Source organism: Cyprinus carpio, chromosome A21 (genome assembly GCF_018340385.1).
Source record: "Cyprinus carpio isolate SPL01 chromosome A21, ASM1834038v1, whole genome shotgun sequence".
Lineage (NCBI taxonomy): Eukaryota > Metazoa > Chordata > Actinopteri > Cypriniformes > Cyprinidae > Cyprinus > Cyprinus carpio.
Window position 1 is genome coordinate 24,876,874 of NC_056592.1, and position 25,533 is coordinate 24,902,406.

The 25,533-nt window shown below is 36.1% G+C and overlaps 1 protein-coding gene across 1 annotated transcript; it reads left to right on the forward strand.

Moving 5' to 3' along the window:
• The first annotated feature begins 21,079 nt into the window (after positions 1 to 21,079).
• On the forward strand, positions 21,080 to 22,776 carry LOC122134776. The gene is made up of 5 exons (XM_042711520.1): positions 21,080 to 21,253; positions 21,810 to 21,906; positions 22,020 to 22,215; positions 22,347 to 22,488; positions 22,630 to 22,776. The coding sequence occupies exons 1-5, from the start codon at positions 21,119 to 21,121 to the stop codon at positions 22,774 to 22,776; spliced, it is 717 nt and encodes a 238-aa protein (XP_042567454.1). The 5' UTR covers positions 21,080 to 21,118.
• The last annotated feature ends 2,757 nt before the right edge of the window (positions 22,777 to 25,533 follow it).

The window sequence follows — 25,533 nt, forward strand, 5'->3', positions numbered from 1 at the left end:
ACGTGGGGGGAATTGTCAGGGCGGAGATAGAGAAACGAAAAACAGGGGAAAAATGAGAGCGGATTGAGGCACTGATGAATTTAGGTGGCATTTTGATTGTTGTGTTTTATTAAAAGGAAATCAAGAAACTCCTGTCAGATTTTTGTGTGTTTGCATAGAAAAATTGTGTGTTGTGTTTTGCAAAAAGGTTTAATGAAATTGAAAACTGAGTAAAAGGCCAAAAATTATGGTTTTGCAGATTTAGTGTGTGGTTCTGTGTTTGCGTGTCAGGTTTTAGAAATTGTGTGACAAGTAATAATTTTGTGTGTAAGCAGATGAAAAAAACTGTAATATGAGAAGTTCTATTTATAGGAAATGTAAAAGCCCTTTCACACCAAAAAGTGTAATGAATAAACCTCAGGCTGAAGGAAAAGTAAATTCACGTCTGTACAGTAGAACACAGGAGAAGAAGGTTCAACACTCTTTGTTAAAAAAAAAAAAAAACCAATGAAGCACAATTGTTAGTTTATCTAAAGCATTTTTGAATTATTAGTATGGTTGAACTGGATCATTAAAGGTCAGCAGCAAAGACACTGTTAATAAAATGGGAATAGATACATTTGTGTTATTTAATATATTTAGTTATTGCAGGTTTGCGTCATATTCTGAGTTTGCATTTCACTGTTTTTGATTAATTTTGATGAATACTAAATCTGTTTTGTTTTTTGTTTTTTTGTGAGTGGGATGAATTAATGCACATTCACATTTAGTCTAGAAACTACAGTAACATCACATGTTCACACACACAGCGCACACAACGCCTCCATACTTCCGATTTCTCCCAATATGGGAACAGGAGGCTTGTCAAAAAGTAACAGATATTTTCTTGTAAATTAAAAAGTTATTTATTTGAAAAAGTAACAGATATTTTCTAGTAAATTAAAAAGTAATGCGTTACTTTACTAGTTACTTGAAAAAAGTAATCTGATTACGTAACTCGCGTTACTTGTAATGCATTACCCCCAACACTGGTGTTATCAAGGCTGGATCTGTGAGACCACAGGGTTTTTTCTCTTTGTCAGCAAAAAAGACAACATTACTTGTGATGTGGACAAAGTCCTCAGGCCGGACTCAAGCACAAAGACATGATGCTGAGACAGAATGAATCTCTAATTGACCCTGATTTTACAACTGCACAACTTACGGTATTTGTGTGTACTGTAACATGCTATTGACTTAGGGTTTTATTTGACCCTTTTTGGCCTTTGCAGTTGGACTGCAGTATTTTTGCAGTATGCAAGTGCTGAATTTATATACAAACATTCAGTACTATTCAATATTCAGCAATACTATTCTTGCAGTACATACAGTAGGCCTATACAATAGATTCACCTTATAAATTACTTTTTTACAGAATTACAAAAAGCATTGATTACTCAATACTATATACTTTTTTTTTCTGTAATGTTCTGGATGTTGTGTTCTCCATTTTTCTCTGTGGTGTCTGATGAATGCTCTGTAGTGTTTATTTTATTGACTCGTGTGTGTACGATCTGAGAGCACTGTTTGATTTTGAGTGCAAGTGAAATGGTTTTGCAGTGATTGTTTGATTTGACGGAAGAGTCAGAGGTTTCGTGAATTTAGTTTGAGTATTTGGATTTGTGTTTAAGGTTTAGGGGAAAATGAGGGATGGGTTTCAAGAAATGTGTTTTAACAATTCAGAAAAAAATGTTTTTGTTGTGAATGAGGCCCAGAACCACAGTATCATCAGCAAATTTGATTATAGCTGTGTAGCTGTGGGAAGACACGCAGTCATGTGTGTAGAGAGAGTAGAGCAGGGGACTCAGGACACAGCCCTGGGGCTCCTACGTTCAGGGTAATGGAGTTGGAGGTGTACTGGCCTACTTTCACCACTTGAGGTCTGCCAGTGAGGAAATCAAGAATCCAGTTGCAGAGTGAAGAATTCAGGCCGAGGTACATGAGTTTAGAAGCTAGCTTTATGGGGACTATAGTACTGAAAGCTGAGCTATAGTCGATAAATAGCAGCCTTACATAGTTCCCGTTATTGCTGTCAATGTGCGTGAGAGAAGAGTGCAGGATGTGAGAGATGGCATCTTCAGTGGATCTATTGGAGCGATAGGCAAACTGAAGAGGGTCCAAAGTATCCGGGGTGGAGGAGCAGATGTAGTTTTTAACCAGTCCCTCAAAGACCTTCATGATTATTGATGTGAGGGCAACTGGACGATAGTCATTCAGACAAGAGGGTTTATTGTTCTTAGGCACAGGGATGATGACAGATTTTTTGAAGGAGTTGGGAACCACCGAGGTAGCAAGAGACTCATTAAAAATGGATGTAAACAAACCAGTAGCATGGCTTCTGAGTGGGGGGGACCGTCGCGTCACCACCCTCTGCACCGGGGGATCTTGAACGAGCCTTTGTTTATATTCCGGTGTGAGGAAAATGGCGGCATGGTCCGATTTGCCGAAAGCCGGAAGTGAGCGAGCTTTGTAGGCATTTTTAAACTGAGTGTAGCAATGATCCAGTGTATTCGGTCCTCTGGTTGGACAGGATACATGTTGATAAAAATTAGGCATAACTTGCCTGAGGTTGGCTTTGTTAAAGTCCCCAGCGATGATAATAGCAGCATCAGGATGTTTGTTGATGTTGCCGCTGAGCGCATCGTGAAGCTCAGACAAAGCCGAACCGGTATCAGCTTGTGGTGGGATGTAAACAGCAGTAACAATGATCAATGAAAACTCCCGGGGCGGATGGAATGGGTGGCAAATAATGGATAAATGTTCCAGATGAGGCGAGCAGGAGCGCGACAGAGTGGAGATATTCCTGGGGTCACACCATTTCTTGTTGATCATGAAACACACTCCTCCACCTTTGGATTTACCGGCCTCAGCTGTCCTGTCCATCTGTAAAACAGAGAAGTTTTCAGACGGCGTTACAGCAGTGTCAGGGACGGAGGTCGTGAGCCATGTTTCAGACAAACAAATGATGTTACAGTCCCTAATGTCCCGTTGGAAACTTGTCCTGGCTCTAAGATCATCCATCTTATTCTCCAGAAACTGGACATTGGCGAGCAGAATGCTCGTCAGAGGAGGACTTTGAGCTCTTTTCCTCAGTCTGTTGCGAATCCCAGCGCGTTTCCCGCTGTGTTTTTTGATCCGTCGCCTCGGGTGGTTATTCAGGTGGCCATTGTTTATCTCGGTGTTCTGGAGAATCTTAGATGGCCACGATAGATTGGAGGATAAAGTGTCCTGAAATAGGTCAGTGAAGCGGTGTCCAATGTCCAAAAGTGTTTCTTTGTTGTAAATGATCAATGCAGACGTTATGTGTGTAAAAAGAGAAAGCAAAAGTAGGTAAAAAGTAAATAAAAACACAATCTAAGCAGAGCGACCTGGACGGCGACCTGACTCGGCGGCACCATCTTGGATTTATTCTCATTCAATAAATGCACAGCTAAACAGATGAGTTTTGAGTCTAGATTTAAAAGTGGCTAATGTTTTAGCACATCTGATCTCTTCTGGAAGCTGGTTCCACTAGAAGCAGACTCTCCAGCTAAAAGCGAACTCCCCTTGTTTTGTGTGATCCCTTGGTACTGTATATCTAACTGACTCGATCCTAATGATCTGTTACTGTAGGTTTATGTTCAGTGAGCATATCTGCAGTGTATTTCAGTCCTAGGTCACTGAGTGATTTATAAATGAGTAAAAGTACTTTAAAAATCAATCCTAAATGTAACTGGAAGCCAGTGTAAGGACCTGAGGACTGGCGTGATATGCTCAGATTTTTTGGTTCTAGTCAGAATCCTGGCACCAGCATTCTGGATGAGCTGCAGCTGTCTAATGGCCTTCTTGGGAAGGCCAGTGAGGAGTCCATTGCATTAGTCCACCCTGCTGGTGATAAAGGCATGAACAAGTTTCTCCAAGTCTTGACTGGAAACAAAACATCTAATTGTTGCAATGTTTTTAAGATGATAGTATGCTGATTTAGTTACTGCTTTGACATGACTACTGAAACTAAGGTCTGTCTCCAGAATCACACCAAGATTCCTGACTTGATTTTTAGTTGTTTGACCCCTAGAGTCAAGGTATGCATTCACCTTGAAAACTTCATCTTTGTTTCCACAAAACATTTCTTCAGTATTCCTCTGGCCTGTCCACATGATCTTTAGCAAACTTCAGATGGGCAGCAATGTTATATGTATGTACATTATATGTATAATTCAGACTGACGAAAAATTTATTTTTTCATGAATGCCGTTTTTCTTTTGTTGCTTGGTGATTCAGACTTCAGAGCAGCGGGTGAGAGAACATACTGTCTGACAGCCTCAGTAACTCATGATATGTCTGGTGTGGCAGAATCCTCTCAAGCTGTAGAGATGCTTGACATGTCAGTCATAAAATTGTATTTTGCACATGTCACAGAATGGTAAGATACAGTACATCTTTTGTCGTAAAAGAGAGTCTGTGCTCTTTCTGTCCTGCAGTGTGCAGCACAGAAAACATTATACCAACAGACCCTCAGAAACAAGACATTGTTGAGTATATGCCACAGATTATGTGTTTAAAGTTTGATGGTTTCAGTCATTTATCATTTATCCCCACTTTTTTAATATATACAGTATGAGCTGTTTTTTGTTTCTTTTCTTTTCCATTTAGTTTGAATCCCTGCATATTTTCTGGACCTGAATAACTAATGACTATCTTCTGTTTATTAGGGCTCAAGCCTGGAGGGCGAGAGCCCTATTGTTTTCCTTAGGATTATTTTTTATTATTATTATTAGGGCTCAAGCCTGGAGGGCGAGAGCCCTATTGTTTTCCTTAGGATTATTTTTTATTATTATTATTATTATTATTATTTTTTTCCAACGTCTCGGGGGCTTTTGGGGCCCTTAACATACTCGAAAACTCTTGAAAATTGGCACACACATTGGAACCTGCGGCCATTAGGGCCGGGCAGAGACTGATACACGGGCGTGGCACAGGGGCTCTACAGCGCCCCCTGGAATATGGAGGGCCATATATCATACATACTTGCACGTAGACGTATGAAACTCTGTACACATATAGATCTCATCAAGCCAAACAACTTTCGTACTGCATGTCATAGACTCTGCCCAACAGGAAGTTGGCTATTAAGAGTTTAGTATTCTTATTTTTCGTCAAAGTTTTGGGGACTTTTGGGGCCCTTAACATGCTCAAAAACTCTTGAAAATTTGCACAAACCTTATAATCTGTGGCCATTAGGAGGCTGCAGAGGCTGAGACCCGGGCGTGGCACAGGGGCTCTACGGCGCCCCCTGGAACACTGTCAGAAATGTTGATGTATAGTTCAAACATACTTGCACGTATTCATATGAAACTCCGTACACATATAGATCGCATTGTGCCAAACAACTTTCGTATTGCATGTCATAGGCTCCGCCCAACAGGAAGTCAGCTATTTAGAGCTATGTAAAAAGTGCATGCTCTGGAATTTGATATACTTGTCATAGATTTTTTACCCGATTGCCACCAAACTTGGTCAACATAATCTCAAGACATTGGGGATGCAAAATTGCCAGGGGATTTTTGATATCTCGAACGGGTTTGGCTGTGGCGAGGCGTTGAAATTATGGCGAGAAATGAGAAACAGGAAGTGTCTAATAACATCCACATACATTTCCTGATTTTAATTAAACTTCATCAATTTATTAGTTGTATGATGCCGATCGCATATATGTGACTATTAGGAGACAAAAATTATAGCGCCACCAACTGGCAGCAGGAAGTGTGTCATTTTCAAAATGCTTTGAATTCAGCATCTTATTTTTACTCAATTTGCTTCAAACTTCATCAGAATAATGACAAAACACGGCCCATGTAAAACTGTTGAGGGGATATGTGATATCTAATATAGTGTTGCCATGGCAACATATCAAACTGGAATATAATTTCTGTATAATATATTCTGATTTTGAGGCAGATAACATGCTTAGAATTTCATGAAACTCAGAACACATATCAGTATTAATGATAGCTAGACACTGGCAAAAGGTCATAAAAGGGCGTGGAGGAGGGCACTCTATAGCGCCACCTTTAGTCAAAAGTGGGGGGCTTAGTTTTAGCTACAGACACCAAACTCGGTACATATATTGTTCTTATTAAGACGGACAACTTTCTAATTTACAGTCATTAGCTACGACCAACAGGAAGTCGGCTATTTTGATTTGAAGAGGGATTTTTGGCTCTGTGTGAGGAAAGTATGTGTGCTGAGACTTTCATTGTCTGAGAGAAAATGCGCCTCTACAGGAGCAATTCCCGGGACTGAGAGGGAGGAGTCTCGCTTAGTTTCACTTTTAAATCGGTTAAAAAAATACAACTAAATAAATCAATTTAATTCACACTGACAAGCTAAACCAACATATCTTATTATTAGCGGGTCAGGCCTTATTAATAATTGATGTCTGGCGACAGAGAACAGAGAGATAGACGAGAGATATGTCACCGCTCCGAACAGCGCGTGCAGTCTCAACGAGCTCACAACAAACGAGTTTATTCTTGTTTAAGACCTTTTAAAAATAAAATATTACGGCGATTGCACACAATCCGCCAATTAGAACACACCAAGAGCTAAATTCAGATGTTTGTGAGCTGTTAACATGTTCAAATGAAATATTTGCTGCAGCCTGTCTGACAGCGCGAGACGTCTGAACACTTGAAGGGAAAAAAAAAAAAAAGTGTACATACAGAAACTACAGCCTTTTACATTAAAACACAGCGGCGAATCAACAAAAAACAATTAGAAGAACATATTATAGAGATGAAAATGAGTGTTTATGAGTGCTTGTGAGATTTTCTTTGTCTAAGGGCTGAACATCACATCGATTGCTCTGCGCTCCAGAACACGGTGATGGTTTTTTTTTCGCGAGAACGGACAAATAAATACACATTTAATTCACACTGACAAGCTGAACCAACGTATGTTATTATTACCGGCTCAGATCTCATTAATAATTGATGTCTGGCCAGAGATCAGTGAGAAAGACCAGAGAGAAATCACCGCTGCATCAGCGCGTGCAGTCTCACGAGCTCACAATAAAAGCATTTTTATAGTTTTTAGAGCTTTTTAAAACAAAATATTACCGCGAATGCACACAATCCACCCATTAGAACACAACAAGAGCTAAATTCAGGTATTTGTGCGCTGTTTGATTGTGAAAATTGAAAGACTATTTGACAGCGCGAGACTGTCTAAGGGCAGAATAACATCGATCTCTCGAGCTCCAGAGGACGCTGATTCTGGCAAGAACGAACAAATCAAGAACAAGGTTAATTTCAAAATACATAATAGCTTGGCGAATATAAACGAAAACAGTCACGTGAACATAAACAGTTGAGAAATAAATCTGAAGTGTATCATGATACTGGATTTGAATATTAAAGTGACTGCATTTACCAGCTGCTTTCTGTCTTTAATTTTAATCTATAAAAAAAACAGAAAATCATTCGTCTTGGCTGCTTTTTTTGTATGTATTCATGTATTTATTATTATTATTATTTTTTTTTTTTTTTTTTTTTTACAAGAATTAATCTATATTTAATTAAATTAAATTTCTGCATCTAAACACCTATAAACCTAAAACATGCTCTATTAAACTATTGTTAGCAATTTCTTTATCGTCCAGTTTAACTGGTGTACACACTTTTATTTTCATAATAAATTTTTTTTTTTTTTAGATAATAGACAGTTACAGTGGTCTATAATAAATATTAACAGGTTTTGTTCAAGCTGCTTAAAATGTTTGAAGTAGGCTCATTTTTTTAAATGTAAATCCTAAAAAAAAAAAATAAAAAAAAAAAAATAAAAAAAAAAAAAAAAAAAAACTGGGAAACAGCCATATTTACGAAAAGGTGCTTAACCTATAGAAAAAAAAAACTATGAATTAAATTAGTGTTTAATTTTTAGTAATGACCATTTTTGTTGTCATAAAAACCTTCTTCTTTACAATACAGAATAACGATTGTCAATAGTAAATATTATGAAAACAACAACTGTTGTATTTTTCATCATTATATAGTTTATGTATTATAATTGTAAAAACAAAACAAATTTAGCAACTCACATAGTAATCATTCAACACTGCTTAAAAATGTAAGTTGAAAATTAAACTCATGATTAAGCATGAAATAAGATACAGAATCAGTAAATTCGATTTTAATGTGGGTATATTATCAGTAAACTAATCATTAAATATTTATAATCAATCAAAAAATATTGACCCCTTTCATAATGTTGTTCAAAAATGAAGGGCACAATGCTAATGTTGTCCACTCGATGGCGCCACAGGACAGCAAATACTTCAAGATCTGTTCAAAGACTTGAAAATGTTTCATTTATGTAAATAAATAAAAAATCCATATACATTCATTCTTTTTTCATAAACTTTAATAAAGCCCAATATAGTAATTATGCAAAAACTATCATCTCCGAAATACCATTACGGTTTTTATCTTATTTTAATAGTATTGACAACATATTTCTCAAGTTATCACGCATTACTGAAAAAGTGAAGAAGGGACACTATATTTGTTATCTATTTTCATGTTGTGCGCATAATAATTTTACTTGAAAAGAGACACGTCCATTGTTTAACTGCATCATCTACACAAACCATTGTGCTTGGACCCCTTATGATCACCTGGACTTAAACCACATTGTTTCAGTTACCTTCTGTGTTTTTGGCCACAACGCTTCAGTGACAGGAATGTGAAATAGCAAACAGGGGAAACAAATAAAAGGCATGACTTTATTTGCATCCAGCTAGCCAACTCTATTAAAGGTGTTCCACAGCCAAGACTCTTATTAGAATAGAAAATAGCAAGGGTTCGAATAAATAGTTTATTAATCATTTAATTTAACTTTCTTAATGAATATTGTTCTGTGTATGTGATTTCAAAGTCTTGATGCTTCGGATTAACCCGTTAATTGCCGTATCCCTTAAAACCTGAGTGCCAGAGGATTACTGTAAATGCATGTGCCCGCTGGGCACAGTTTACCTGATGCCACCGGGGTGGCGTTTGCGCTGATGGCTTGAGCCCGCCATCGCTGCTTGCAGCTATATTTATTATTATTATTATTATTATTATTTTTTTTTCCAACGTCTCGGGGGCTTTTGGGGCCCTTAACATACTCGAAAACTCTTGAAAATTGGCACACACATTGGAACCTGCGGCCATTAGGGCCGGGCAGAGACTGATACACGGGCGTGGCACAGGGGCTCTACAGCGCCCCCTGGAATATGGAGGGCCATATATCATACATACTTGCACGTAGACGTATGAAACTCGGTACACATATAGATCTCATCAAGCCAAACAACTTTCGTACTGCATGTCATAGGCTCCGCCCAACAGGAAGTTGGCTATTTAGGGTTTAGTATTCTTATTTTTCGTCAAAGTTGTGGGGGCTTTTGGGGCCCTTAACATGCTCAAAAACTCTTGAAAATTTGCACACACCTTAGAATCTGTGGCCATTAGGAGGCTGCAGAGGCTGAGACCCGGGCGTGGCACAGGGGCTCTACGGCGCCCCCTGGAACACAGTCAGAAATGTTGATGTATAGTTCAAACATACTTGCACGTATTCATATGAAACTCAGTACACATATAGATCTCATTGTGCCGAACAACTTTCGTATTGCATGTCATAGGCTCCGCCCAACAGGAAGTCAGCTATTTAGAGCTATGTAAAAAGTGCATGCTCTGGAATTTGATATTCTTGTCATAGGTTTTTTACCCGATTGCCAGCAAACTTGGTCAAAATGATCTCAAGACATTGGGGATGCAAAATTGACAGGGGATTTTTTGATATCTCGAACGGTTTGCTTGTGGCGAGGCGTTGAAATTATGGCGAGAAATGAGAAACAGGAAGTGTCTAATAACATCCACATACATTTCCTGATTTTAATTAAACTTCATCAATTTGTTCGTTGTATGATGCCGATCGCATATATGTGACTATTAAGAGTCAACATTATAGCGCCACCAACTGGCAGCAGGAAGTGTGTCATTTTCAAAATGCTTTGAATTCAGCATCTTATTTTTACTCAATTTGCTTCAAACTTCATCAGAATAATGCCAAAAACACGGCCCATGTAAAACTGTTGAGGGGATATTGATATCTAATATAGTGTTGCCATGGCAACATATCAAACTGGAATATTTTTCTGTATAATAGCCTATATTCTGATTTTGAGGCAGATAACATGCTTAGAATTTCATGAAACTCAGAACACATATCAGTATTAATGATAGCTAGACACTGGCAAAAGGTCATAAAAGGGCGTGGAGAAGGCACTCTATAGCGCCACCTTTTGTCAAAAGTGTGGGGGGCTTAGTTTTAGCTACAGACACCAAACTCGGTACATATATTGTTCTTATTAAGACGGACAACTTTCTAATTTACCAGTCATTAGCTACGACCAACAGGAAGTCGGCTATTTTGATTTAAATATGGATTTTTGGCTCTGTGTGAGGAATGTATGTGTGCTGAGACTTTCATTGTCTGAGAGAAAATGCGCCTCTACAGGAGCAATTCCCGGGACTGTGAGGGAGGAGTCTCGCTTAGTTTTCACTTTTAAATCGGTTAAAAAATACAACTAAATAAATCAATTTAATTCACACTGACAAGCTAAACCAACATATATTATTATTAGAGGGTCAGTAGGGCTCATTAATAATTGATGTCTGGCGACAGAGAACAGAGAGATAGACGAGAGATATGTCACCGCTCCGAACAGCGCGTGCAGTCTCAACGAGCTCACAACAAACGAGTTTATTCTTGTTTAAGACCTTTTAAAAATAAAATATTACGGCGATTGCACACAATCCGCCAATTAGAACACACCAAGAGCTAAATTCAGATGTTTGTGAGCTGTTAACATGTTAAAATGAAATATTTGCTGCAGCCTGTCTGACAGCGCGAGACGTCTGAACACTTGAAGGGAAAAAAAGTCTACATACAGAAACTACAGCCTTTTACATTAAAACACAGCGGCGAATTAACACAAAACAATTAGAAGAACATATTATAGAGATGAAAATGAGTGTTTTATGAGTGCTTGTGAGATTTTCTTTGTCTAAGGGCTGAACATCACATCGATTGCTCTGCGCTCCAGAACACGGTGATGGTTTTTTCGGCGAGAAGAAGGACAAATAAATACACATTTAATTCACACTGACAAGCTGAACCAACATATGTTATTATTACCGGGTCAGATCTCATTAATAATTGATGTCTGGCCAGAACAGTGAGAAAGACCAGAGAGAAATCACCGCTGCATCAGCGCGTGCAGTCTCACGAGCTCACAATAAAAAGAGCATTTTTATAGTTTTAAGAGCTTTTTAAAATAAAATATTACCGCGAATGCACACAATCCACCCATTAGAACACAACAAGAGCTAAATTCAGGTATTTGTGAGCTGTTTGATTGTGAAAATAGAAAGACTATTTGACAGCGCGAGACTGTCTAAGGGCAGAATAACATCGATCTCTCGAGCTCCAGAGGACGCTGATTCTGGCAAGAACGAACAAATCAAGAACAAGGTTATTTCAAAAATACATAATAGCTTGGCGAATATAAACGAAAACAGTCACGTGAACATAAACAGTTGAGAAATAAATCTGAAGTGTATCATGATACTGGATTTGAATATTAAAGTGACTGCATTTACCATCTGCTTTCTGTCTTTAATTTTAATCTATAAAAACAGAAAATCATTCGTCTTGGCTGCTTTTTTGTATGTATTCATGTATGTATTTATTATTGTTATTATTATTATTTTTTTTTTTTTTTGCTCTAACAAGAATTAATCTACCTATATTTAATTAAATTAAATTTCTGCATCTAAACACCTATAAACCTAAAACATGCACTATTAAACTATTGTTAGCAATTTCTTTATCGTCCAGTTTAACTGGTGTACACACTTTTATTTTCATAATAAATTAGTTTTTTTAGATAATAGACAGTTACAGTGGTCTATAATAAATATTAACAGGTTTTGTTCAAGCTGCTTAAAATGTTTGAAGTAGGCTCATTTTTTTAAATGTAAATCCTAAAAAAAAAAAAAAAAAAAAAAAAAAATAAATAAAACTGGGAAACAGCCATATTTACGAAAAGGTGCTTAACCTATAGAAAAATAAAACTATGAATTAAATTAGTGTTTAATTTTTAGTAATGACCATTTTTGTTGTCATAAAAACCTTCTTCTTTACAGTACAGAATAACGATTGTCAATAGTAAATATTATGAAAACAATAACGGTTGTATTTTTCATCATTATATAGTTTATGTATTATAATTGTAAAAAACAAAAACAAATTTAGCAACTCACATAGTAATCATTCAACACTGCTTAAAAATGTAAGTTGAAAATTAAACTCATGATTAAGCATGAAATAAGATACAGAATCAGTAAATTCGATTTTAATGTGGGTATATTATCAGTAAACTAATCATTAAATATTTATAATCACTCAAAAAATATTGGCCCCTTTCCATAATGTTGTTCAAAAATGAAGGGCACAATGCTAATGTTATCCCACTCGATGGCACCACAGGACAGCAAATACTTCAAGATCTGTTCAAAGACTTGAAAATGTTTCATTTATGTAAATAAATCAAAAATGCATATACATTCATTCTTTTTTCATAAACTTTAATAAAGCCCAAAAACTATCATCTCCAAAATACCATTACGTTTTTATCTTATTTTAATAGTACTGACAACATATTTCTCAAGTTATCACGCATTACTGAAAAAGTGAAGAAGGGACACTATATTTGTTATCTATTTTCATGTTGTGCGTATAATAATTTACTTGAAAAGAGACACGTCCATTGTTTAACTGTATCATCTACACAAACCATTTGTGCTTGGACCCCTTATGATCACCTGGACTTAAACCACATTGTTTCAGTTACCTTCTGTGTCTTTGGCCACAACGCTTCAGTGACAGGAATGTGAAATAGCAAACAGGGGAACAAATAAAAGGCATGACTTTATTTGCATCCAGCTAGCCAACTCTATTACAGGTGTTCCACAGCCAAGACTCTTATTAGAATAGAAAATAGCAAGGGTTCGAATAAATAGTTTATTAATCATTTAATTTCACTTTCGTAATGAATATTGTTCTGTGTATGTGATTTCAAAGTCTTGATGCTTCGGATTAACCCATTAATTGCCGTATCCCTTAAAACCTGAGTGCCAGAGGATTACTGTAAATGCATGTGCCCGCTGGGCACAGTTTACCTGATGCCACCGGGGTGGCGTTTGCGCTGATGGCTTGAGCCCGCCATCGCTGCTTGCAGCTATATTTTACATTGTCATTCTTCGCCTGTATTGCTGATCATGTGGTTTTTCACTGACTCTTCACATTTCTGGAGGCACATTTGCAGGTAATGAAATAACAAATAATTAAATAATCTCTCTCGCTTGATGACTGGTGCCCTAAGGTAAATCAGAGCTCATTTGACCGTGTCTTTGTGTACTTTCTAAGTTTCTAAGTACTTTCTGAGTTTCTAAGTTTCTTAAAAGTTGTCAGCATAAACAGAAGTTTGTTATCCTATATATAATAAATTAGCAATATGCCTGAAGACAAATGCCTTATCAGAAAGCCATGACTTCTACTGGGTAATAGGAATAAATATTTATTAGAAAGATGTTTAGAACATTAGACAATGCAGTTGCTATCATTCTTTCACAATGTGCAACTGTGCTTTGCAAATTGCATTTGGCACCAGTTTTTCAGGCATGTTTGTGCTGTTATTTGATTTGTCTGTTACCGAATTGGCTGATAAAACAAAGCAGACAGCATCTGAAAATAATACTATCAACAGGCCTTATTCATTTATAGTGAATCCCTCCGTATAATATTTAATAAGATCTAGAATATGAAGTATAAAGAAGTTCTAAGCATTCATTTTTTTTTTGCCACTGAAATCTTTTCTGGAAGTGTCACATCAGTTCACATAGAATCACATAGAAGAACTCTGTCCTGTTGTTTGATCAAGCTCAAAATGACATGTCAACATTTTTTCACAGATTAATGATTGATTACCCACAGATACCAGAGGGTCATATAGATTCATAATATCAGCACAATGACTAATATGGAGTAAAGAAGAATATATTACTGCTACATTCCCTGCACATAAGGTCACAGCTCACTGCCTTTTTATTTGTGCCTATTTTGCAGCTTCTTTATTTTTTTGTCATACAGTTAAAGGATAGTTCAACCAAAAATAGGTGTTCTGTTATCAGTTACTCACCTTCATGTCATTCTAAACCTATATGATTTCCTCCCCTACACAAAAGAGAATATTTTAAAAGATATTGCGGTACAAACATCACTGTTGGCATTCACTGTATGGGTAAAATAAATAAATAAGTGGAAAATACTGAGAATGCTCACACTCAAAAAAAAAAAAAAAAAAACATTTTTTTGTTACAGAGGAGGAAAAAGTCATGTAGGTTTAGTAAATGATAACAGGGTAAACTATAATTTTAAGAACAATATTATATAAAGTATTATATTATATTATTTTATATACTATTACATTATATTATATTCATATCATATATTAAATCATATATTATATTATATTGTTAATGTAAATTCATATATAAAATCTGCTTAAATTGAAGATTAACTCATAGATTAAAAACCAATAGCAATGTCATTGAACAGAATTTTCTGTAGGGAAGACTTGGTCTAGTTCTATAGAGTTGAGTTTGGATGTGCTTGTGCTGTTCTCCACTAAGCTCATTAAAATACTGCTGGTTTCGTCAGGTTGAGGTGAGCAGAATTGATTTCAATGCTGGGATGTAAATATCTGAGCGCAGACAGTGGAGTCTTTCTCAGGGGTCTTTAGATGATTTTAGACAAGCCCTGTGTCAAAGAACTACAGTACATGGTGTTGGCAAGCAATCCCTAGACTTAATGTTGGTCGGGGGCAGAGTACAGTATGTAACAGTGGAGTGACAGCAGTTTTACCCTCCTTGCTAAGGTTCTGGGTTTTAACTTTTTTCCAGTAATTCCTGTTTGTTTGTTTTTTCTGCATGTCGGTTGCACCACATGATTTTGTTGGCGATACCACGTGGCTTTGATTTAGTGGACAAAAGTTTATGATCTTGAATTTTAATAAGCAGTAGAGCAGTTTTGTTGTTTAAAATGTAATTTAATCAAAAAAAGTTAGATTTTATTTCCATCATTTACACTTTCAAAATAACAGAAAACAAAAAGATGGCATCTGCAAAAGTTTGGGCACCCTGCAGAGTTTATAGCATAAACTTTTTTTGACAGTATAAGTATGTCGAATCTGTAATTTGATGCCTTTTGGAGATTTTTCCATCTTTTCTTGGCTTCTTTATGCACATTTAATACAATTTTTTACCTGGAGTGCCCAAACTTTTGAGCCCCACTGTGTGTGTGTATATATATATATATATATATATATATATATATATATATATATATATATATATATATATATATATATATATATATCCTTGAAAATAGTGACTTATTAAAGGAATACTCCATCTCAAAATGAAAATTTTGTCATTAAATCACTTACCCCCATATCGCTTTAAACCCGTAAAAGCTCTGTTCGTCTTCGGAACACAATTCAATGCACTGTTTCTATTTGTACTTAGCTTTGATTTGAAAGAAAACAGCGCATCCTTCAATCTCAAATCATACACAAGAGCATACGCAGCATACGGTGATATGAAGAGACACAGAGGACACTGATGACAAAGGAATTGTTGAATAAAGTCGTTATTTTTGTTTTCTTCGCTTACAAAAAGTGTCCCTGTCTCTTCATATAACCAAGATTGCACGTCTGATGGCAGAAAGAGTATTCTGACGACGACTTTCACACCATTTATGGACTTGACACTGCTATTTACTTGGCAGTCTATGGGACAGTCCCAGGCCTCCCAGTTTTCATTTAAAATATATTTAATTGTGTTCCGAAGATGGACTGATATTTTATGGGTTTGGAATGATATAGGGGTAAGTGATTAATGACAAAATGTTAATTTTGGGGTGGAGTATCCCTTTAAAAATTCAGTGCCAACTAGCAGTAGAAAGATCATCTGTGAGCGCTCACTGTCAGTCAGTCCCTCCAGAGCCCCATTCTTGGGACAAATAACCAGCCTGACTGTCTCTGAGTGGATCCCTCTCAGAAACCCTAGTGGACCAGCAACTCAAAAAAGTTCCAATTTTCTCTCCTACCTTACCAAACAGCTCCATCGGGAGAGTATTAACAACCAGCCAAGACTGCACACCGCTAGCTGGTCTGAAAGAGAAGAGGTGAGAAAATGTTCCCTTGTAGAAAAACCATCCCTCATCCTCATGTATGGATGTCCTCCTTGGAGTCTGCAGGAAATGATCTGAGCATGAATAAGGCCCTATTTTATGTTGTGTGTGTTTCAGATGGCACACATCTCACTGTGATTATTGTACCAGACTATGAATTACTTCTGGCTCATTCAGACTTGCACACCAAGCATACAGAGTCTTTCTGCATAGGCCTAACATTCACTTTTAACAGTAACAGAGAAACTCAGAATAACATATGATGATAATAATATAATTATGTGTCCCATCCAAATATGTTTTAAGGACTATAATATAAAGGAATGAATGACACTGTATTGACCTTTGTTCTGAAGTAAAAGTTGATTAAAAAATAGGAAATTTCTGTTTCCAAAGTAATTTTCCTTCCCAGTGAATTTAAAGATTTGTTATAAACTTCTCTGCAAACACATTTGCACCAGTATTGATTTGATGGACAGAGACTGCTTTTGCTATTTTTGTAATTTTGCCTTTATACACAGTGTTTTATTTTTTTATTTTTTTTTCCAGATATATCTGCAATGCTGTCCAATGAAAATCACATAACAATTTTAATGGAACAGACAGAGGAGTACACTAACAGATATCTAATAATAGATTTCTAATTATACTGCTAAATTTGACTGATTTTCTCTTTTATATGGGTTTCAAATTCCATGCATTAAAAGTAATATGAGATTCATTGGAAATCCAGTTCAATAATTCTGCACAATAACTGCATTAAGCAAAACCTAAATAAATCTTTTGATTCTGAACAACCACATTGTAATGCTGGGTGACTCAGAGATAAGGGGGAGTAGGATCCAAATGCAGCACAAACTTTATTAAATAAAATAGCAAAAGCACATGAAGTACAGCAACAGGCAAACAGAACTGAGCACCTCAAAACATTGCAGCTATCAAATGAACAAGACCTTGGGGCTGTTTCATAAAAGACGGTAAGAATAGCAGGGATTAAAGTCCAAAATCTAACTTGAAATAACCTAACAAATCAATCGGGGCTAAAGTGGTTCCATAAATGATTATTTAAGTTCACATGATCTCACTAATTTGATCCAGGTTCAGTGAGTCAAGATCATTTGATGTGCAGCTTATTCTTAAGCAGCCCGTAATGTCAATCATGGATCAAATCAATCCACCATGGCAAACAGCAAATATATTTGTGCTGTTTAATGCATCTGAGATGTTGTGTTTTCCTTAGTGCATAACTGACACGTCACAGGTATATTCTTTATCTGTAAATGTAAGAAAGTCATGCAAACATATCCATGTGGCCGACACTAATGCTCAAGTGCTGCTGCGTGCAAGTGCGCTAAACAGACGGAGTTCAAAAGAATAGTAGCGCAATAATTCTGAGTAAAATATTCATTGTGCTAAAATATGTGTTATTGGTTATTAAATGTGACACATGCAGAATTTTAAAGCTACATATATAAGTGCATTTCTATGACAGCAGTAACTGTAAAATAAATTTAAGCTAGCTAATACTAGCTCAAATGAGTTAATGTGCTTTCCTCTAAGTTTAATTTAATCTGTTTTCTATTATTTATTTTCATTTTTGATTGTGATTTTAACTTTTAATTTAGTGTTTTGATGATTTAAAGAGCAATTTTATATTGCAATATTTTAATGTTCTACTAATATCCATGGCTAGAAACTGCTGATCAACAAGTAATAGCACTAATAAAAAAATAAATAAAAAATATAGCTGCAAGCAGCGATGGCGGGCTCAAGCCATCAGCGCAAACGCCACCCCGGTGGCATCAGGTAAACTGTGCCCAGCGGGCACATGCATTTACAGTAACCCTCTGGCACTCAGGTTTTAAGGGATACGGCAATTAACGGGTTAATCCGAAGCATCAAGACTTTGAAATCACATACACAGAACAATATTCATTAAGAAAGTGAAATTAAATGATTAATAAACTATTTATTCGAACCCTTGCTATTTTCTATTCTAATAAGAGTCTTGGCTGTGGAACACCTGTAATAGAGTTGGCTAGATGGATGCAAATAAAGTCATGCCTTTTATTTGTTCCCCTGGGTTTGCTATTTCACATTCCTGTCACTGAAGCGTTGTGGCCAAAAGACACAGAAGGTAACTGAAACAATGTGGTTTAAGTCCAGGTGATCATAAGGGGTCCAAGCACAATGGTTTGTGTAGATGATGCAGTTAAACAATGGACGTGTCTCTTTTCAAAGTAAATTATTATACGCACAACATGAAAATAGATAACAAATATAGTGTCCCTTCTTCACCTTTTTCAGTAATGCGTGATAACTTGAGAAATATGTTGTCAATACTATGAAAATAAGATAAAAACATAATGGTATTTCGGAGATGATAGTTTTTGCATAATTACTATATTGGGCTTTATTAAAGTTTATGAAAAAAGAATGAATGTGATATGCATTTCCTTTTGATTTATTTACATAAATGAAACATTTTCAAGTCTTTGAACATATCTTGAAGTATTTGCTATCCTGTGGCGCCATCGAGTGGACAACATTAGCATTGTGCCTTTCATTTTTTAACAACATTATGAAAGGGGGCAATATTTTTTGATTGATTATAAAATATTTAATGATTAGTTTACTGATAATATACCCACATTAAAATCGAATTTACTGATTCTGTATCTTATTTCATGCTTAATCATGAGTTTAATTTTCAACTTACATTTTTAAGCAGTGTTGAATGATTACTATGTGAGTTGCTAAATTTGTTTTGTTTTTACAATTATAATACATATAATATATAATACATAAACTATATAATGATGAAAAATACAACAGTTATTGTTTTCATAATATTTACTATTGACAATCGTTATTCTGTATTGTAAAGAAGAAGGTTTTTTTATGACAACAAAAATGGTCATTACTAAAAAATTAAACACTAATTTAATTCATACTTTTTATTTTTCTATAGGTTAAGCACCTTTTCGTAAATATGGCTGTTTTTCCCAGTTGTTTTTTTTTTTTTTTTTGTTTGTTTGTTTTTTTTTTTTGTTTTTTTTTTTTAGGATTTACATTTAAAAAAATGAGCCTACTTCAAACATTTTAAGCAGCTTGAACAAAACCTGTTAAAATTTATTATAGACCACTGTAACTGTCTATTATCTAAAAAAAAAACAAATTATACAATGAAAATAAAAGTGTGTATACCAGTTAAACTGGACGATAAAGAAATTGCTAACAATAGTTTAATAGAGCATGTTTTAGGTTTATAGGTGTTTAGATGCAGAAATAATAATTTAGTTAAATATAGATTAATTCTTGTTAGAGCAAAAAAAAAAAAAATAATAATAATAATAATAATAATAATAATAATAAATACATGAATACATACAAAAAAAGCAGCCAAGACGAATGATTTCCTGTTTTTATAGATTAAAATTAAAGACAGAAAGCAGCTGGTAAATGCAGTCACTTTAATATTAAAATCCAGTATCATGATACACTTCAGATTTATTTCTCAACTGTTTATGTTCACGTGACTGTTTTCGTTTAATATTCGCCAAGCTATTATGTATTTTGAAATAACCTTGTTCTTGATTTGTTCGTTCTTGCCAGAATCAGCGTCCTCTGGAGCTCGAGAGATCGATGTTATTCTGCCCTTAGACAGTCTAGCGCTGTCAAATAGTCTTTAAATTTTCACAATCAAACAGCTCACAAATACCTGAATTTAGCTCTTGTTGTGTTCTAATGGGTGGATTGTGTGCATTCACGGTAATATTTTATTTTAAAAAGCTCTTAAAACTATAAAAATGCTTTTTATTGTGAGCTCGTGAGACTGCACGCGCTGATGCAGCGATGATTTCTCTCTGGTCTTTCTCACTGATCTGGCCAGACATCAATTATTAATGAGATCTGACCCGGTAATAATAACATATGTTGGTTCAGCTTGTCAGTGTGAAATGAAATGTGTATTTATTTGTCCGTTCTCCGCCGAAAAAAAAACCATCACCGTGTTCTGGAGCGCAGAGCAATCGATGTGATGTTCAGCCCTTAGATAAAGAAAATCTCACAAGCACTCATAAACACTCATTTTCATCTCTATAATATGTTCTTCTGATTGTTTTTTGTTGATTCGCCGCTGTGTTTTAATGTAAAAGGCTGTAGTTTCTGTAAGTAGACTTTTTTTCCCTTCAAGTGTTCAGAAGTCTCGCGCTGTCAGACAGGCTGCAGCAAATATTTCATTTTAAAACTCACAAACATCTGAATTTAGCTCTTGGTGTGTTCTAATTGGCGGATTGTGTGCAATCGCCGTAATATTTTATTTTTAAAAGGTCTTAAAGTCCACATGAAATCAAAATTGACTATATTTACTTTGTTCGCCTAAATTGATCGTTTTGTGCTGAACAATTTATCCATGCGAGTCAATCCACACAAAAAAATTTTTTGGCTTCATAATCTTTAATCAAAATCTGAAAATGCCCCTCCCCTCTGCATTGGAGGACCTTCACTGATGACGTAGGCTTGAGGAATTGGGTGTGTGCTTAATCCGTAACCACGCCCCTCCAACTGACAGTAGACAGGCTGCCTGTGTGTGTTTGCGAGCATTGACAGCGCGTGAAAGGAGAGATGGCGAGGAGGTGCATTTTTGGTTGTAGAACTCACGGAACACTTTTCCCTTTCCCCAAAATTCCCTCGTTACGGTCCAGGTGGCTCGATTTTTTTTTTACATTTCGAGGAAGGAGGGATAACAGAGTGGTCACGGATGTGCTCGAAGCACTTCACGCGGGAATGCTTCATAAATTGGACAGAATACGAAATGGGGTTTGTGAGATATCTGTCATTAACAGATAACGCTGTCCCGTCAGTGTACACCGTTGGTACCTCACAAAGTTTGACGGTGAGTTGAACTAGCTACAACCAAGCTCTTGAGACGTTGAAAATCATACAGGGCTTCCACAACATGACTTTGTCAGATTAAGCTTAATAAACTAAATACATGTTAATTGCGCGTGAATTGGCGTGTGCGCGCCAAAAACCAACATCACCACTTAAATCAAGCAGATTCGACATAACGGTCATCTCTAACACTTTTCAAAGGGTAACTTATGTTGAAAGATACAGAACAACTTATTGAAATGAACCATGTCTCATGCTATTGGTCAGTTATTTTAAAAATCGACATATATACAAGTTGTCAATTTTGATACCAACTGACAGGTTTCTCTGTATAGTTTACAACATTATTTCAGATAATATTTTTTTTCCTTGCAAAAAAAAAAAAAAAAAATTGTATATAAATCCAATTGAATCAATATTGAATCAAGATCATAATCTCAAGCTTATGAATTGAATCGTAATTCTCACTCCAATTTGAACTCAAAAGTTGGCAGTCCTGCATAATCTATTTTGCCCTTGTACCCATATCATAACATAATGCATTTCCTGTTATACAGCCTGTATCAAGTGATGTGGCCTGTCAATGTCATGCACCATCTTTGAAAAATGTGTCAGTTCAAACGGAAACCCACAAGCAGAAAAGACGGAGTAAAGGTAAAGTTATAGGCTACTAGCTTTGTTTATCTTCATTGTATTAACTGGTAATAGTCTTCTTGTGCTGTTTTCATGTGTTTTTGATTGTCATATGTGTGTGTTGAAATTTTCAGCTGTTCAGGTGAAGCCTTTAGGCCACTCTGTTGGTGTGAGTGTTGGTACAGGTATTGGAGCGCCGTGTCTCACTTCAACACCAATTAAAAGGCCACGCATGGAAGACACTGTGTTCGAGGAGAGCTCAACATACACGTCAAACCAGTGTTCAGATGTCACCTATGAGCCTGATGTCACTCAAGAGAGCATTGAAAAGTAAGTCTAAATGTGGTTATCACTAAAACTTCAGACATGGTAAAAAATGTCATGGTATATAGGTTAGGTTTGAGATGATCAATCAAGATGCCTTGTTAGAAAGTATGATTTGATGAGTTATGATTGTCCAGGGTTTGCCAACCACTATACAAAGCCAGGAAATACATGGTGTATGAAGAGAATTTGCTACAGCTGTTTCGGAAGTGTCAAGCATGCTGCCATACCTGCACAGTTGAGAAATTTGTAAATGGGACATTTGTATCCATCACACAGGTGATCATAAATGTAGCACTGACAAATTGTTAATATAATTTATAATTATAACAAAATTATAACAAATATAATTTTATTTATTGTATTATTGGCATTTTGTATATTGTTCATATATACATTTTATGCTTCAAAATCGCATAGATCTGTTCACACTGCCTCCAAAAAACAAAGTGGAACAGCCAGCCACACATCCAGAGTACACCGGCTGGGAATTTGCATTTGTCGGCAGCAGTAGCCTTCAGTGGGGCTTCATACATACAGATCCCACAAGGTTTGTCATTTGTGTAAACAAAATAAATTGTATAAATTGGTCATTGTTAACATTTTTTATACTTATGTAATGTGATATCTTCCAGGTACTGACAGCACTCTGTCTGGAATGTATATGTCCCAGGACGTTTTTTAATCATCAGAAGACCTTTCTCCAGCCAACAATTTTATCGCACTGGAGGACTGAACAAAACACAATGCTGGAGATGGCAAGGCATTATGGAAAGGCCGTTGTCTTGGGTGGTGACATGAGAGCTGATTCCCCAGGTTTGTTAATTTTGAGAGAAAAAAAAAACAACATTCAGTTTCCTCTTGTCATTCCAACCAAAGTATAAGCATTACGTAATGTCTGAAGCATTGAAGAAATTTTGCATTTTGGAATACACTGTAGATAAATTGGATTAAAATGTTGTTCAATGTGACAGTTTTGGTCAATAAACCAGTAATGTCCTAAACTATTTTTCTGTTCTACTCTGATTCCCCCCTGAAGGACACTGTGCCAAGTATGGAAGCTACACAATGATGAACCTGGAAGACAACAAGGTGGTGGACATCCAGTTAATCCAGGTAAAATGCAATTTACTATGGCACTGCAATTATCTGTAATGGCATTGTTGTGTATGGCTTTTCTCGCAATGAGTGTGTATAAAAACACAACACTTTGATAATTATCAAAACTTAAAATTATTGTGCATGTAAACATACTCATTGTCTTGGTTTATGGTATCTATTAACTGTCAGGATAAAAGTCTAAATGTAATTTTTTTTACATCTCAAAACATGTCTTTTTGTCTGCTAAATTGATATTTTTTTAATCTCTCAGAGTAATGAAGTGGGTGCAAGTCCACGAATGGAACGCGAAGGTTTTTTGAGAAGCCTCCAGTTCCTGGAATCAGCAGGGTTAAGGGTTGGTGCTATCGTCACAGATCGGCATCCTTCGATACAAAAGTATCTGAGGGAGCAGCGACCTGATATCAAGCATTACTTCGATACTTGGCATGTCTCAAAGGGTAACTGTTTGGCAGCATTTAAGATTAATCAGATGTATACACAACAGCAACATAGTATCAAAAACTTGTGACTCCAATGACACAAGCACAAATGAACTTGAACTATGATTTAAGAACTGATAAAAGTTTAATATTTTAATTCATTTTATTTTCTGTAATTGCTACTTAAGGTCTTGCCAAGAAGATCGATGCACTAGGGAAAGAGCGTAGTTGTGGAGAGGTTCTGGCCTGGAGGAGAAGTATCATCAACCACCTTTACTGGTGTGCATCCTCTTCCAAGACAGGAGAAGAAGCCGTGGAAAAATGGAAGTCTGTCACCAACCACGTCCAAAATGTGCACCACCATGACAGCGACTTGTTCCCAGTCTGCGCCCCACCCACCTCTTGAGATGCGAGCTTGGCTGACACCAAGTAAGGATTTTGTTGATTCCTAATGCTACATGATTAGCCTAGTTTGGTAATAAACATGAAGATAACTATAAACTAAAAACTATAATACTGAAATCTAAAAACTAGAAAACTAGAATACTGATTCTGCTAAGAGTGAAACAATTAATTTTTTTTATAAGCCATGATTGTAATATTAAAGGTTAAAATTGACAACAGTCTGTTGAATTCAAGTGCCATAGTGATATACAGATGCAATGGGATTTAATAATCTATATTGATATTTCCAGCCATAAAAATTACATTACAGTTATATGTTGATAAGGACTCACTGTCTTTATTAGGCACTAAAGCTTGTGAACGGCTACTTTGCGACCTGATGATAAACCAGCGCCCTCCTGAAAGGTGTGGCAAAAACTGAGCCCTCACCATCAGACCTCCTCAGTTGAAGGTTTCCATAGCCTGATTATTGAAATTTGCTCCGAAAAAACAAAGTGGCTTTCTTTCCCCCTTTCCTCATTTGTGGGAATGTTTGAACAGGTGTGACAGTTTAAATGTCTTTTTTTTTAAGTTTTGTCATAAATAATGCTGTATGTGCATCTGTCACATTGTCCTATATTTGGTAAATACATAATTTAAATCCACATAATTAATCACTTTTTTTTAAACAACCCCCCCCCCCAAACCAATTTTATCCTTTTCATTTCTTTAATTTAACTAGGTAGGTTGCACCTTGCTGCTCTTTTTTCACTATAATGAAAATTCCAATCGCGGAGTATGCATGCAGCCAGAGTGGTGAAAACCGTCCATCAGAGTGAAATTGGGCCAAAAAACCTACAAAAAGGGGGAACATTCCCTTCACTACTACAGAAAAAACAAGGCACCAACCTACAGTAAGTATAAAAGGATAATGTTTTACCATAAACAATAATATGGAAAATATGTTGATCTTCTGCAAAATTAGATGCAAATTAACTAATTGTTATAATAGGAACCAATTAACACGTACATTAACATTATACATGTTGTTTATGGGAAAATGCTGTTTTGATTGACCACAATGTTTGTTTGATCCCAATTGAAGAAAAATGGCTAAACTTTAAAAAAATGCAGGTTTCCTTGTATTTTTTGCCTTAGTAGATCTCTGTGGAGAGTCTGCTAAGACTGTTTTTGAGGACGGGGGTGGCATCAATCCTTGCCCATACCAACGAGCGAGATTTTAAAAAAAAATCCAAAAACTGGAGTTTCCAGACAACTTTATGTGCGGCCTTTGACAAGCTGAACTACAGGAATTCTGAAGTCAGACCCTGGTCCCGTTTACACAGATGGAGTAGGAGCAGGTTTAGATCGAGTGTGTATGTGTGTGTGTGTGTGTGTG

Bases quoted from the DNA above. Each gene is read 5' to 3' on its own strand.
- LOC122134776 (XM_042711520.1), top strand. From the start codon at position 21,119: ATGTGCTCGAAGCACTTCACGCGGGAATGCTTCATAAATTGGACAGAA. The intron at 21,254-21,809 runs GTGAGTTGAACT...CCTGTTATACAG, and splicing joins GTACCTCACAAAGTTTGACG to CCTGTATCAAGTGATGTGGC. The intron at 22,216-22,346 runs GTAAGTCTAAAT...ATGATTGTCCAG, and splicing joins ACTCAAGAGAGCATTGAAAA to GGTTTGCCAACCACTATACA.